Genomic DNA, 16,069 nt, shown 5'->3' on the forward strand with positions numbered 1-16,069 from the left:
GCGGGGCTTGGTCGGGAGGGTCTGGGGCCCTTGACCGGGGTGAGGGGTTGCGTGGGGCCGCAGGCGCGTAATGGCAGGGGTGGGGCTTGGGCGGAGGACCCGGGGCTCCCGTTCTTGAGGGGCAGGCTCCTCGGCTGGGTGGGCGGGGTGGTTCCGGGAGAATCCGAGTTTCTGACCTGGATGGGCAGGGGTCTGGTTATCCTGGCCCGCGGGCTTTGAATGAAAGGGTGGGGTGCTTGTTGGTCAGTGTGGTGGGGGCGGGGGGGGGTTACTTTGGAGGACTGACGGGGTGCCTGGTGGTCAGGGCCGGGGATGGGGTTCTTCCCGACGTAAATTGATCCAGCCACAGAGGTGGAGAAACCCCCTATATTCCCACCCTTCACCTCCCCCAAATAAAACAGTCTTACAGCTTTCTTCTCGAAGATGGTCAGGCCTCCCTGGGTAGAAGTGGAGAAAGACTCCAGAAGGAAGGAGCAAGACTTCAAGAACAACCGAGTGGCTGTAAAACGCCGCTGGGTTTCTGGTATGTGAAGTATTTCTAGAATTAGATGAATGCTTGAAAATGTCTTGCGTAAGTCCCAGCTCAAATAACGTGATCGCTCTTCAAAGAAGTTTTTCAAACCGCGGGTTGCAATATGGTGTTTTGTGAACTCAGTTTACCTAGTGGTGTGACCAGCGTAAAACACATACACAGTAAGGACAAAATGGAATAGAATGCGTGGAGAGGAAAGAATAAAAATATACATCCCACATAGTAAGGTTAAGTATTATTTTGTGACTTTGTTTTGTTTGATCCTGTGACCAGTGTCATTCCTTTTAGAAGATGAATCCTAACCTCTATAATCTATTCTCTCCTTACCATGCCCTTGAAAATGTACTTTACCAATGAAATTCCTTTCTTATCCTCAACAAATATTTGTCTTGACCTTATGTTTTTTTGAGACGTTACTTGCCTAAGTAACTTCTTTAACTATTCTTGATATTTACCTTTTGTTTGCTTTGAAATGTTCTTCCAGTATCTATGAGCAAGGCCCTCCGCTATGCCATCTACTCCAGTTACAGTTCATCTGTCAGTTTTTCATGAGACGTTTTTAATAAACATGTAGTGGGTTTTTAAAAAATTATTTATTCTTAGAGGAAAAGAAAGGGAGAGAGGGAGAGAAACATTGATAGGTTGCCTCCCATTTGCTCCCTGACTGGGGACCGACCCCGCAACCCAGGCATGTGCCCTGACCAGGAATCAAACCAGTGACCTTTTGCTTTGCAGAACAATGCCCAAACAACTGAGGCACACAGGTCACAGCTAAATATATAGGTTTTTGGACCAACTTCCAAGAATAGTGTATTTACCTGATAGTATGTTGGTAGCTGCTGTAACTAAAATTTTCAGTGACTTAACACAAGAGAAACGTTTTTCTTGCTCACATAATAGATTAATAATGCAGGTGTTATTAGTCAGAGGGCAGCTTTCCTCCATTATTCAGGGACCCAGATTCTTTCCACCTCATAGAATAGAGGTCAACAAATATTTTCTGTAAAGGGCCAGATAGTAAGTGTTTAAAGTTTTGTGCCAATAGGGTCTCTGATTCAACTATTTAACTCTGTCTCTGCAGTTGTAGTTCCATAGACAATACTTAACTGTGTTCCAATGAAACTATTTACAAAAACAGGTATCCTGCTGGATTTGACCTGTAATTTATGAATTTCTGCCATAGAGAGATTTATAGAGACTTCTATATTTAGTTAACATTTGAGCAAAAAGAAGACCTGCTTAAGCACATGGGCCCAGAAATGACATACAACGTTTTCTCTAGCATGTTGTTGGCAAAAATGAAGCCTCATCCAGATAATAGGAGAGCAGGCTGGGAAATGTAGTCTCTGGCTAGAAAAGTACCACCCACTACTCCATAAAAGATGAAAGGTTGGGTCCTGAGGTTATACCTAGCTATTTCTACCACAAATTATATTCCTCTTAATTTTTCTTTTTTTCCCATTAACACATTTATTAATCCTAATAATAATTGTATAAGGTTATTAGATACTATATAGCTTTTATGATTAAAAAATTGCAACACTTAAAAAAATAAAATCATAGGAGGAAACCCAGTGTATTTGTATACAGAACAGGAGTGTGTGTGTGTGTGTGTATGAGGGACAGAATGCCTTCAACATAGCCATCCCCTTGACAGAGATAATAGCCGTATAGTACTTTTGTGGGGAACATGCAACCACAGTGTGAAAACCAATGTCATAGACTTAATACCGTGATGATAACATACAGTTTATAAAATCATAGAAATCATCATTCAAGAGTAGGCCAGCATTTTATTTTATTTTTTAGATCACCTGAAATTTAAATCCATCCAAATTACTCTTTACCAGTACTTGGTTAAAGTTCTTGAATAATTACGTTCTCTCTTGGACACTACCATTGGGGAAGCTATTAAGGTAATTTTTTATAAGGGACCTTGACTCATTGCTTTCCCCATCTGCTTCTTCCACTTAAGTCAGGTTGAAAATATTTTGATTTTTTTAGTTTCTTTTAGAACTAAAATTGAAAATATTAAGCTACCCTTAATCTCTTTATACCCACCATTGCTTCAAACAACTAACAAATGTTCTAGTATTAATTCAGCTTTGAACTTCCATTCTTTTACTTGACTTTTTTTTTTTGCTCCAAAATAATGCCCCCCCCCCACCAAGGATTCTAGCTTTAAAGCACACTATCTTTAGAATAGAATAGGAAAAAAAAAATTAACCCATTTTCCCCATATTTGGTTTTGTCATAAAAAAGGAGATGCTGAACTCAGTAAAGACCATCAGCAAGGGAGGGGTTGAAGCCATACAGGAATTGGTATGGTGATTCAGCTATGTGTGATTGAGTTAGGTGATTAACTAACAATTTTTTGTTGAGCACCTGTTGTGTGCAAAGCAGTTGGAAATACATGACATGAGACTTTTAATCTAGTAGGAAAGACAAAAATAATAATACCTTACATACAGATAGCCCTTTAGTTGAAACAAAAAAAGTTATTTTGAAAAGAAAAACAAAATTATTTAGTAAGAAATGAACAAAGCAGTGCCTGCATACAAGCCAATGTAAGGGCATGAGTTCATTAATTCATTCAACAAATTTTTATAAACTGGCTACTAAATGCCAAGCACTGTGGTAGGCAATGAAGCCCTAAAGGAGATAAGTGAGGGCCCGCTGCATGGAAGTCATAATGAGTTCACAGCAGTATCTAGACCAGCAGCACCAGCAGCACAAGGGAATTTGTCAGAAGGACAGATTCTCAAGCCCCATCTTTAAAGGTGAAGCCCAGCAATATGTGTAGCAACAAGCCCTTCCAGTGATTTTGATGCACAATAAAATTGGAGAACTAGCCGAGAGGAAGGAAAATTTTGTTGTGGGCCACAGTTTTATGGAAGAGGAAGAATTTGAGTAGTACATACCCTTAAATTTGGAGGTTAAGGTGGTGAGGAAGGGGAGGATGTCCTAGCTGTGGGAGAACCCCCAACACTTAATCAGGGACAACATCCTATCAGTTTTTTCTCCTCAACATCTCCTGCATCTCTGCCATTGCCTTCCTTCAGGTCTTCATTATCTATTGTTCAGTCTTAAGTCTATTCCCATGTGCATTCCCACATCCCTCAAATGCACCTTGCACATTGCTGCAACAGTGATCTTTCTAAAGCATACTTTTTGTCATGTTTTTCTTCTGTTAAGTTACCTATAGCTACCCCTTGCCCACACTCTTAAGGTCAAATGGTGTCAGGAACCAAGCAAGTAACTTCAATATACAAAGTGGTTCTGTTCAAGACAAAATGGAGTAGCGGAGACCCTGGTGAAGGAAATAATTTTACCACATCTTTCCTCGAGGAATGTAGATTCAATAACAGATTGCAGTCCAGATTAGACCAGGACTGTTGGTCTATCATCTCTGACTCACAAGCTCTAATTCAAAATCTTCAGCATGACACCCAACGTTTTTTGTGATTGGCCCCTACTTTACTCTCATGCTTTTACTATTGCTTTGTCCCGTGACTCAAATCCAACATTGACCATATGGAACTCCTAGTAGTTTGTGACAGATAGCCATGTCTCCAGGCCTTTGTTCTACTCCACCTGTCAGAATGCCCTTTCCCACCCAATTTACTAGACATGCATTTACTTATTTTCAAGATGCAGCTCAAGGATCACTTTTTTTTGAAGCCTTTTCTGAAGTTAAAAGGTAGCCTTGATCTACTTGTTCCCTTTGTGTTGTTATACCATAATAATTCTATTATATTCTTCTATGATAGCACCCAATTTAGTAGTTTGCACATACACTTCCATGGCTGTTGCCCTCTATTAGACTATAAACTACTTGAAGGCAAGATCATGTCCTACTCATTTTTGTCTGCCAACTTCTAGCACAAGGTAGGTGGAAAATGAATGTTAAAGAAAAGAAAGTATAATCAAAGATACAAGGATGAAAACAGAAAAGCTAAAGTCAATCCAAAGATAGAAGCTCAGTTTTGCTGGGTAGAATTCTACTTAATAGAGAATGGGAGCTATATCTGGAAAGATAGTTTGAAATTAGATTACAAGGTAGTCTGAACAGGAGGCTATAGTAAGTGTAGTACTTTTGAAGATTTTTATGCAAGAAAACACAATGGTGTTATATAGCAAGGAATATGGTACTAAACCACACAGCTGTTAAGATATAAAATTTCCTACCCTTTTCCAAATGAAAGGAAAGATCAGAGGAATTAAAAATGAAATTACTGTTTGTAGTTTGACTTTTTTTTTTTGGTGCATGGTTTTACTTTTCAACAAGATTTTGATTTGTCATTTCTTATCCAAGAGAATTTCGTAATACAAAATAAAAACAAAACCACATTAAAACTATACATTTCATATGACTTTGTCTTTAGAGACAATATTGTAGATCTTTTCACACTATGATTTTAAAATATATTACAATGAAAAGAGAACAAGTTTGGGTACTTATCAAGTTTTAAGTTACTTTATAACTACATGTGTTTATCTTAAAGTAACTTGTCATTGAATGAAGGTCATGCTAAGAAGAGACTGAATGGGCCTTGGATCAAGGGTGACGTAAGGCCATACTGGGCTTCACAGAACTATTTTAGACAAAGTATATATTGAAACTCATTTAAATCCAGTACTAACCAGGAAAGCTAAACTTGACCCAAATTCTCTGGAGCTGGGAAAGAAGGCTGAGCACTCTAGTTGGAAGCAATCACTTCAAGAGACATTGACCAGAAAAAAGCAAAATGGAACATTCAGATGCTGATTATATAATCAATCCTTTATTTAAAGAAAAAAAGGATACAGAGCTCACAACTGTGAGAGCATGTGAGCAATAGAGATGGTTATCTAAATGCCACCTTGCTGATTTTTTGCCTTTTAAAAGTATTTTCATATTATATTTTCCATTCAGATTTTCTAGGAAGCTCTGAGCAAATAAAGATATTGAATTTTTCAGACCTTTAGAAATAAACTTATGCATTCTTCTGTTGTCTATTTTTGTCAGACATTGGGTTACGTATTTTGAGCACTGCTCCAGATTCAGCAACAATTTTTAAAAAGTAAAAATAACTATTATTGTTCAAGCATTATTCATTGCCGAAATATAGTGACTCAGGCTAAACAAAAAAAGGGTGGAGGATAACATCACGATTATTTTACATCCTTACAGACCTTTAAAAAAACTAAAAAAAGTATATACACTTTTGGTAACTTGTATCTCCTGACATAATTTCAACATTTTTGCACATTAATATTCATTTATAAAATTATTTTTAATAGCGGCACAGCATTTAGATGTACCCACACAATACACAACCCTTTTCCTGCTGTTGGACATTTTGATTAGTTCTTCACTATTATAAATAATTCTGGGAGGTACATTAATAACTTTAAGGCTATAGTCGTTTCCCTCTTTCCTAGGATTCCAGTAGAATATGATGGTTCCTTCTCCCACGAGAGAGTACGTAGGCATTGTTATTTCACAAAAAACAAATTCCCCTTGTGATGGGCAAAAATGCCATCTTATCCCGTTAGGTGCGCGTTCTTGATTAACGTCGAACCCATAAGGCTGCAGGAAAGGAGATTCTGCCAGGGCACCCGGACGCCGGCTCCCCCCACTGTCCGACCTCCGCCAAGGTGACGCGGGGCATGGACACCGGCTGAAGCGGACCCGGTCACAGGGCCTGCGTGTGCACGCGCATGTGCGGACCTGCGTGTGCGCGTGCGCACACGAGCATTGTCGCGGAGGACGGCGGCTGCGCGAGTGGCCACGGGGATGGTGAAGGTATTTTGGCTGCTAACTAGCCTTGTTATTCCTCCCCTCCACCGCCAAATCGGGTCGGGATTAGATCGGGAGAGGGGAGTCTGATGACCTGGGGTCTGGCTTTTCCTGTCTCCCGTTTCCTTCGGGTGTGTGTGATAGTGCTTGAGAGGCGGTGCGGGGGATTGGCCACACCTCTTTCCTCCGCCCAGGGTTTTGGGGGTTCCCGGAACCCTGGCTATCTACACGCTTTGAAGATTAATGAAGTCTACTTACTCCCACCTCGAAGAATAAGCCCTGAAATGTGTTTCGTGCCACTGACACTAGAAATGCTATTTAGAATAAGGCCTTGGTAATCCTGAGAAGGAAAAAAAATAAAAACCTTCCTGCAGCTCATATCAGGCTCGTAGTGCCTTTCTATTTTTTCAATGTATGATTCCTCTTTGGTGAATGGATTGAATCATCATTTCACCTCTTTGTCTTGGAATGTGTGAGGGTACTAAACAGCAGTCCAAAAAGGGAGTTAAGTCCAAATAGGTGGTTTGATGATGATACCTATAAGCTAAAATGACGTAACATTATTTTCCCTGTGCTCATTAACAGCTCACACCAAGCACCTGAAAGAACACCTCGGCTATTGTTTCTTACACCTTTAAGCTATTTAAACAACACTACTTCCTGAGCGTTTGTGGTCTGTTACTGGAGTGTGTTTCTGATCATCTGAGTCTCAACCATGTTTTCAAACTGCTTGCAGAATATCCTAAAAATTACAGACCCTTATCTTCTATATTCAGGATTATGCCACCGATTAACAAGAAATAAAAGGAAGTTTTTCGGAACTGTGCCAGCATCCAGATTGCGCAGGAGGGTTGTCATTACAGGCATTGGCTTAGTGACTCCGCTTGGTGTTGGAACTCAACTGGTTTGGGATCGTCTGATCCGAGGAGAGAGTGGAATTGTTTCACTGATTGGCGAAGAATATAAGAGTATCCCTTGCAGTGTTGCTGCTTATGTGCCAAGAGGTTGTGATGAAGGTCAGTTCAATGAACAAAACTTTGTGTCCAAATCAGATATCAAGTCCATGTCTTCGTCTACCATTATGGCCATTGGGGCTGCAGAGTTAGCCATGAAAGATTCTGGCTGGCATCCTCAATCAGAAGCTGACCAAGTGAGTACTGGTGTTGCAATTGGCATGGGAATGATTCCTCTTGAAGTTGTTTCTGAAACTGCTTTGATGTTTCAGACAAAAGGTTACAATAAAGTCAGCCCATTCTTTGTTCCTAAGATTCTGATCAATATGGCAGCAGGCCAGGTCAGCATTCGATATAAACTCAGGGGCCCCAATCATGCAGTATCTACAGCCTGTACCACAGGAGCTCATGCTGTGGGAGACTCTTTTAGATTTATAGCCCATGGTGATGCTGATGTGATGGTGGCTGGAGGTACAGATTCCTGCATTAGCCCTTTATCGCTTGCTGGATTTTCCAGAGCCCGTGCTCTGAGCACAAACTCTGACCCTAAGTCGGCATGTCGACCATTTCATCCAAAGAGAGATGGTTTTGTAATGGGAGAAGGTGCAGCTGTGCTGGTGCTGGAAGAGCATGAACATGCTGTTCAACGAGGAGCCCGGATCTATGCAGAAGTTTTGGGCTATGGACTGTCAGGTGACGCTGGTCACATAACCGCCCCTGACCCTGAAGGAGAAGGTGCCTTACGGTAAAGTCTGTTTGTTTTTTCTTTTCATTCAAAATTTTTATTCAAATAAGACATTTTATTGGAATATCAAATTAGAGGAACTTGTACTATCTGGTCTCAGTGTATGGTATCTCTGTTCCATTTTAGACTAAACAAAGTGTTTTTGAGTTTTTTGCTTTAACATGTTTCAAGTATTTGGGAGCATTTGAAAATCCTTACAAAAATTAGATTTTAGTTAAGGCCAAAAGTTGTGAAGAAGGCCATGTGTGCCTTCGCTAACTTTTCATACTTTCAGTTGTACTTAACAGCTCTCAGGCTGTTCCCTGCCACATTCCTCCACTCTGGCCCTTCATCAGACTGGGACAGCAAAGTCATCCCTTTCCCCTAGAGGTGTCTAGTCTGTGCCCCATCTCAATAGGGTTCTGCTGTTATTACATTTAGGACTTTCCAACCTTTAAGCACCCAGGAATCTTATTAAAATGCAGTGTCTGATTCTATAGGTCTAGGGTGGTGCTTGAGCTGCTGTTTTTTTGACAAGCTCCCAGGTGATGTTCATTCTGTTGGTCTGAGGACCACACTTTGAAAAGCAAGTTGCTACTAGGTTTTGTAGAAGAAATAGTTAAGTTTTAAAAAAATCCCTGTTAATGTGTTAGCTAATAGGTTAGCCAGCTTAAATCATATTATAACCAGTTAAATTAGCCAAGAGTTGGCAAACCTTTCTATAAAAGGACAGATAGTAAATATTTTCGGCTTTTGGGGCCATAGGATCTCTGTCACAACAACTCACCTCTGCCTTCTAGTGTGAAATCATCCACACATAGTATATAAGTGAATGGGTGTGTTCCAGTGGAACTATTTACAAAAACAGGCATCTGGCCAGGGCTGTAGTTTACCATCCCTGAATTATACTTTTGAGTTTTAGTGAGTAGTTGCTAGTGCTAGAAATGTGAAGTAGCCAGCTAGTTAAAGAAATGGTTATGTTTAGGTGAAACATTTCAGCAAACTTTGTATTATATTCTGAGCTTCCTCTTAAGGAAATATGTGCAGCCCAGAGATCAGAACTAAAAAAGGTGTTGACATACATGAGATTTTCTATGGTTCTTCCAGAAAAATGTTTTAATTTTGGATTTGTTTGTTTGTGTTTGGCTTGGCTTTGAACTTTATTTATTTAAAATTCATACAGTCTAAATAAAGTGGATTTTGAAAGGTTATTTGAAGCACTGAATAAATGGTGCAGACATTTTTAGATTATTGGGACATATGCCAAGTTTTACATTTAAATGTGAGAGAAAAATTAAAATGCAGTTGTAAAATTTTTCTCTACAGTTTAAATCTACACACATACACACATCCATGCATGCCCACAGGCACACACATCCCATTGATAAAAGTTCCTGAAAGAAAAGTTATTCTAGACTTGAATCAATGGGTTTTTTTCCCCCAAGGGAAAAAGTCATTTCAGATAAATGGAAATATACTTCTTAGAGATTACAAAATCCATAGGCTTATAAGTTTATCTCTTAGTGATACATCAGTCCAAGGTAAAGAGGGTGAGTCATTATTCCCAAGCAGATAGCATTCTAACTCACATGGTGATCCAAGATGGGGTTCTGTTATTAGACAAAGGATTATTTTCATCCAGTGTACTTGGATACTTCTTTCACATAAGCCATACAGAGAATGAATCCCATGTTAAAATTAAACTTAGTTCTGATCAATTTCTTTTGTTATTTTATTAGATGTATGACTGCTGCTGTAAACAATGCAAATGTACAGCCTGAAGAGATATCCTATGTCAACGCACATGCTACCTCCACACCATTAGGAGATGCTGCTGAAAACAAAGCCATCAAACGTCTTTTCAAAGACCATGCACATACCCTTGCCATATCCTCAACTAAGGGAGCCACGGGACATCTGCTGGGAGCTGCAGGGGCGGTTGAGGCAGCATTTACTGCTCTGGCTTGTTATTATCGAAAACTACCACCTACTTTAAACCTGGATTGTACAGAACCAGAATTTGATCTCAATTATGTTCCACTAAAGGCACAGGAATGGAAAACTGAGAAAAGACATATTGGACTCACCAATTCCTTTGGTTTTGGTGGTACTAATGCAACACTTTGTATTGCTGGCATGTAAGACAAATCATTTGTAATTAAACATTGGTTTTTTTAAATGTTATGTACAGACTATCTTAAGTGGAGAAATACTGTGTTTATATAAATGCATATACTTGCATATCAGCACCCAGATACCCTTTATCTGTATCAGAATTTCTCAGTCTTGGTAAAAAAAAAAAAAAAAAATCTGTATTTTTCTTATATCCTTGATCAAACAATTCTTTATGACATTTCACCTGCTCTTGTCTCCTAAACATTTGATGAGTAGTTGCTTTGTGCTAGGTAGGGTATGGTGCAACTCCAGGCATACCATTCCCTACAATACCGTATATAGGAAAGGAATACAAATACAGCAAATTTTGTATCATTGATCAACATTCTTTGAGTAAAGCAATCAGCCAGCAGTGATCTATTTACCCCTTACTTATCTAGCTCTCTTTTCTTCATATTATCTATCCTGAGATTCAGTAAATTAGTGGAATTTTCCTAAACTTCCGAGCTATCAGTTCTCTGAAAGAAGGAAGTAAAAGTAGTTTGGCATTTCTTATTCTTTCTGTATTGATGGCAGTGCTCCGTGATGGAGAAAAGGGTTGTTAGGAAGTGGATCAGAACTTGGTGATCCGAGCCACACCACTGTGGTCCGCCTCTTAACTTTCCCGCAGCTATGGTAAATAGTTCTTGTGTTTGCTTCCAGCATTTCACCACACATGCTGCTAGTACTTTTCCACCTTGAGGCTTTCTCTAAAGCCAGTGGATCACATTCATCTTGGCTGGAAGTGTTGGGATGGGAATGGGGATAAGTTCCCTTGAGGCAACTACTGAGGGATGGGAGTTGTAGTTAAGTGTCTCAGTCTCCTTTTTGAGGGGTATCTAAGGTTCTATGCAGTTTCTCAAAGGGTTTTCAGTGCTATAAAACTTTAGTACTCAGTATTAACCAGCTCAATAATACCCACTTTACTGGCCTTATTTCCTTCCCTGTCCCCACTCCCTGATTTTTAATCCTGCTTCCAGGAGTCATGTTTCAATGCAATCACCTTGTTTTAGGGTCTGTTCTCTGGAGAACTCAGACCAAGGAAGTTTATGTTGCAATGGGAGTTTACATATCAAAGGGATAGAGTGGGTAAGTTGTTGAATAGGCTGTGTATTTCTGCAGAAGTGAATAGACTTCCCCACATTTTAATGGGCTGAATATATTGCCTGCCCACTGATCTTGACTATAGCACTTTGTCCTTTAAAAGTCCAAGACTCCAGCCACATTCATTCAACGATCAGGTTTTTCTCATTTGGCACATGTTGATTTGTTCAACTGAAATTTGTTGGGTACTAACCCTGAATCTGGTTTTGTACTGGCCACCAATGATAAAGTGATGTGTCAAGGGAAGTTTCCTAAAAGAAGCTGAGGCCATCAGGGTGAGTAGGTCTCAGCCAGGTTAAGGGGGAAGAAAGTTGAGGAAGGAAGATTATTCTTACCAGGAGGAATGTAGCATGTGGAAAGGTTAGAAAAGTTAGAATATTTATACTCAGATGCATATAGCCTGATAGGGGGAAAGTAGGAGGTAAACCCAGAAACTCTGGTGGAGGTCAGGTCACAAGGAACCTTACACATTTTCTTAAGGCAGTAAGAGTAATGGGAAGGTTTGGAGTGTTAGGATGGTTTTGTAATGTTTCAACTTGGCCATACTAAACTACATTCCTCAGAATTCTTTTTACTTTATTTTTATTTTTTTGGATAGGGCTGGCATAAGAGAACCTTGTGAGAGATTTTGAAAGCGGAAATAAAGCTGCAGCCATTTGTAGTTCACATAGGTTGTGGCTTTGCTGGCTCCCCTCCTTCAAGTGAGGCAGTGGCTGAGCCACAGCTACTTCACCTGCTCCTAATCCTCAGTTTCCCTGACTCCTGGGCCAGGTATGTGTTTAGCTCCATGATAATGAAGGACCCTAGCTTCTTCCCCATGCCACCAAGACAGAAGCAGCAGGAACTGACAGGTTTCAGTTTATTCTTGTGATTGTGAGTTTCAGTTTGTCAGTAGAACTTTACATCCATCTTCACAACTGCCTGCCCTGTGGACTTCAAACTACCTCTAGCGTCAGAAAATAATAGATTGACATAATAGCCTTACTGAGACTCTTTAACCAATTCTCATTATTATGTAAGATCACATTCCTATAGTACGCATCTCTTTTATACCTATATCTACCTTAGTGGTTCTGTTTCTGTAATCGAACCCTGACTGATAGATGCGAAGAAGAATGGGAGTTATTGCGAGTAACAATCACGTTTTATTTTAGAACTGTCACTAACTGCAGAGTGAAGAATAGATTGGAGGAAAGCTTGATTCCTCTAAGGGAATCCAATCAGAAGGATATTGCAAAATCTAGGTTAGGAAAGTTGGTGGCCTGGGTAATGCAGGATAATTTGACCCAAGATTCTTCTGAAGTTGAAAATCATGTGATTTTTAAAATCAACTTTACTACAGCATAATTTGTATACAATAAAATGCATCCATTTTAAGTGTACAGTTAAATGAGTTTTAAGAGACGTGCACACACGTGTAACCACAACCTCAATCAAAATATAGACCATGTTCATCACTGCAGAAATTTCCTGTGCCCCTCGGTTGCCAATCTCCCCGGCTCTGGACAGTCACTGTAGAGCTTTCTTTCACTATAGGTAAGATTTGTCTTTTCTTGGATTATATATAAATGGAGTCACAGAGAATATACTCTTTGATATCTGGCTTCTTTCACTCAATGTTTTTGAGATTTATCCATACCATTGAGTGTGTCAGTAATTAATTTCTTTTTTATTGCTGACTTAAAAAATTCTCTTATCAACATAGATATTCTGGTTTTCACTTTTCCTCTAATGTCTACTAAGTTTACTTTATATTACTTTCACTATTATTTTTTAAATATGTTGTTGCGTGAATATTTGTGGAAATTGATGCAGAGATAGTTCCAGCAAGCAGGATGAGTGGCCAGCTACGCACGGAGGACTGTGGCTCACTCAGGCCATCAGCAGTTGTTCACAGCCCTCCGTTCGTTTTATTGTGTTGCAGAAAAAAAAATTTTTTAAGTAAAACTAAATAGAAACTAAAAAGGCTTACATGGTAACAAACATTCTTCCCACTAAAAGGAATAAACATTAACCTATAGAGCTACAGAACTAAAAGGCTTACGTGATTCCACTAAGAGGGATAAACATTTACCTATAGGGCTACAGAGCAAAACTGTAAATTACAAAGGTCCAAGGGTCTGTTCCACATCCGATGTTATCACTGTGGGAAAGGAGGCTTAGGTCTTCGGCCCTCTTTGTTCCCTGGATTCCGTGACTCAGCCACCAGGAGCCGCCTGCAGCCGCTGGCGTCAGCAAGACTTGCTTGCAACTTCTTGCAAGCTGAGGTCACAGGACACCTGGGCAGGGGAGCCTGCTTGCAGGCCCCCCAGCAGAGGGCTTGTGACTTTGGCCTACAATATGTATTGCCTTTGAAGAGAGGACAAGAATTTTAAAAATTTATTAGGGCTGTGATAGCTTCTAAAGTAAAGAATCCTTCCTAAAAAAATCACAAATGTACAGGGCTATAATTACACTACACACACACACACACACATACACACATACGATAGGGCAAAAGTGGGTTTACAGTTCATATGGAAAATAATATAATAATATATAATACAAGAATAAACTCATGTATTCACAACTGTAAACCTATGTTTGACCCACCCTATCTATATATATATATATGGTATATATATTTATATGGATATGTACATGTGTATATGTTTGTGTGTGTACATATACATACACATGTTATTGGGAATACTAAAAGAACTGTTAGAAATATGAGAATGATTTCCTATGGTCTACAACCAAGAGTATATGAATATTCTTCGATCCAAGTATCCCCCCAGGATGGGGTTGTAAAGGGGTGGCCAGGCCAGATTGCTGGGGAGTAGAGGAAGGGATTCAAGAACTAATGGAACAATCTGCACTTCCCCAGAGAGGCCCCATGAGGGGGGTGAGCCAGGAAGTGCCAAGGGCTGGAGATTAAAACAGCAGCCTGCCAAAGCCTGAGCCTTCCCAGAGAGGGGTGGGGCTGCTGCCCAAGGCAGTAGTAAACAGTCAGAGTTCTAAGAATCTGTTACTTGTAAGGAGGGGCAACAGGAAAGAAACAGGATTGGGTAGAAGGGTTTCAGACTGAAGTGCCATTTTAAGAAAGTTTTTTCCAGGCTGATAGGAGTTCTTGTTCTACAACCTCTCCTGAAAGGAATTCCACTACTCTCAGGAATGGGCCTGCTCTAGCACCCCTGTTACAGAACCCCTGGGCTGCTCCAGTTGAAAACAAACCCACGGGCTCTTTAGTTAGGGGCCCGATTGCCCGCCGCCAAAATTATAACTCTCAATACCAGAGTTTGGTGAAAAGAAAAAGAATTGTTTATTTAACAGTTATATAGATTTAGTTATTTGCAGATTTCTGTTGTTAAGTCTTATGCTCTTTAAAATACCCACAAACACATATCCTTGCCTCCCCCACTTCCAAACCAGGCTAGTTTTAGGGAAGTCAGAGAAACTGTTTCCCTACTTTCCCAACACAGTTCAGCTTTACCAGCAGCTGCCAATCATTCAATCTGATTGGGGAGGTCCTTTCTGTGCTGTGGTGCCCTCCAGCTCTCAATGCAGGACCACCTGGATTCTCAGCCTCCTTGCAAACTGTCTTCTTCCTGCAAACTGTGCGGATCTCCTTTCCTTCTCAAAACCGCATGGCGAGAGCCTCTTAACGCAGCCTGGAGACCCCTTCTCCAAGCCACATGGAGAAGGCCCCTTCACCAAGCCACATGGAGAAGGCCCCCCCACCAAGCCACGTGGAGGGAGCACACGAGAGAGCGAGAGAGCGAGAGCGAGCGCGAGCGCGCGAGTGAGAGAGAGTCAGAGCGCCAGAGCCAGAGCGCGAGTGAGAGTCCGAGTCAGAGAGCGAGAGTCTCAGAGAGCGTCTCAGCTAAAATGTCTGCAGCTGCTTATATATCCCTGACTGCGTCATCTGACGCAGTGGGCGTTGCAAACAGTTCTGACCATTCACAGAACCTTACGTAGGCTCTGTGTGCTTTCCATACCATCCCCTGGTTCAAGACTCCTCCCATCTGCCTGAGGCTTTGGATGCATTAAAGCAATTTGCATAAGAAAGACACTAGCCACCAGCCTCAGGCATGTGGAAGCATTTGAAAAGCTGCTTACTTCTCCCCATCCCCCAGCAGCAAACTCTGGGGATTTTTGGACTCCCCTGTTTCTGTAACACCCCCACTGTGGTTGGTCAGGGGCTGGGAGCTGCCTGGGCACAGCAGGAGATCTGAGCTGTGCATTTTTCATGGTTGCTCTAACCCATCCTTTGCACCAGAGAGATCTATTTCTCCAGGCAAGTTCAGCAGGCAGCATCTTCCTTGTTCCTGTGGGCCTCTCTTTCTGAAGGAAAATTTTGATGAGGATAGTTAGTTGGACAAGTAATAGACCCTAATACTGCTGTAAGTTTCATGCTCATACGGATACTGATCCTCTCTCTAACCCACTTTTCATCTTAAATTCCCTTCATGCTCAGCTATTATCTTGGCAGACTTTGGTGGCTTCTCTGGAAGTGTCACCCACACCTTCATTCCTGAGAGTCTGAAATGGAAAGTACTCCATTGAAAGAAGGGAGAAGGTGGGGTTCCTGGTCTGGCATATTCTGTGTCCAGTCTACCTCCTCACATCTGATAGTTCTGCCTCCCCTTACCACCATGTATGGTATGCACAACCAGATCAATTTCCTAAAGCTGCTAACCTCCCTTTCCTCAAGGCCAGATGGACACATTCTGTTTGCTGCTCCTACAATCATTTTGCCATTGACTTTGTTCCCTCCATTGACCGGGAGGACATTATAACACCGATAGAAACCGTTACTGCATTCACCTAGTAAGCCT

At 40.9% G+C, this 16,069-nt stretch overlaps 1 protein-coding gene across 2 annotated transcripts; it reads left to right on the forward strand.

The window, feature by feature from the left end:
• The first annotated feature begins 324 nt into the window (after window positions 1-324).
• OXSM (3-oxoacyl-ACP synthase, mitochondrial) lies at window positions 325-10,175 on the forward strand. 2 transcript variants are annotated; one of them, XM_090284399.1, is made up of 4 exons: window positions 325-523; window positions 6,071-6,320; window positions 7,091-8,012; window positions 9,731-10,175. In XM_090284399.1, the coding sequence occupies exons 2-4, from the start codon at window positions 6,236-6,238 to the stop codon at window positions 10,131-10,133; spliced, it is 1,410 nt and encodes a 469-aa protein (XP_090140525.1). In that variant the 5' UTR covers window positions 325-523; window positions 6,071-6,235; the 3' UTR covers window positions 10,134-10,175. The 2 variants fall into 2 exon arrangements, with proteins under 2 accessions (XP_090140525.1, XP_090140526.1); XM_090284400.1 differs by lacking the exon at window positions 325-523 and having other exon boundaries at window positions 6,263-6,320; window positions 6,900-8,012.
• Window positions 10,176-16,069: the final 5,894 nt, after the last annotated feature.

The sequence above is a fragment of the Furipterus horrens genome, unplaced genomic scaffold (assembly GCF_987537825.1).
Source record: "Furipterus horrens unplaced genomic scaffold, mFurHor1.1.pri manual_scaffold_7, whole genome shotgun sequence".
NCBI lineage: Eukaryota > Metazoa > Chordata > Mammalia > Chiroptera > Furipteridae > Furipterus > Furipterus horrens.

What these genes read in the sequence shown, in the direction of transcription:
- OXSM (XM_090284399.1), top strand. Translation starts at nt 6,236, where the DNA reads ATGTGCGGACCTGCGTGTGCGCGTGCGCACACGAGCATTGTCGCGGAG. An exon ending in TGGCCACGGGGATGGTGAAG is followed by an intron (nt 6,321 to 7,090) that starts GTATTTTGGCTG and finishes TTCTATATTCAG; the next exon opens with GATTATGCCACCGATTAACA. An exon ending in GAAGGAGAAGGTGCCTTACG is followed by an intron (nt 8,013 to 9,730) that starts GTAAAGTCTGTT and finishes TTATTTTATTAG; the next exon opens with ATGTATGACTGCTGCTGTAA.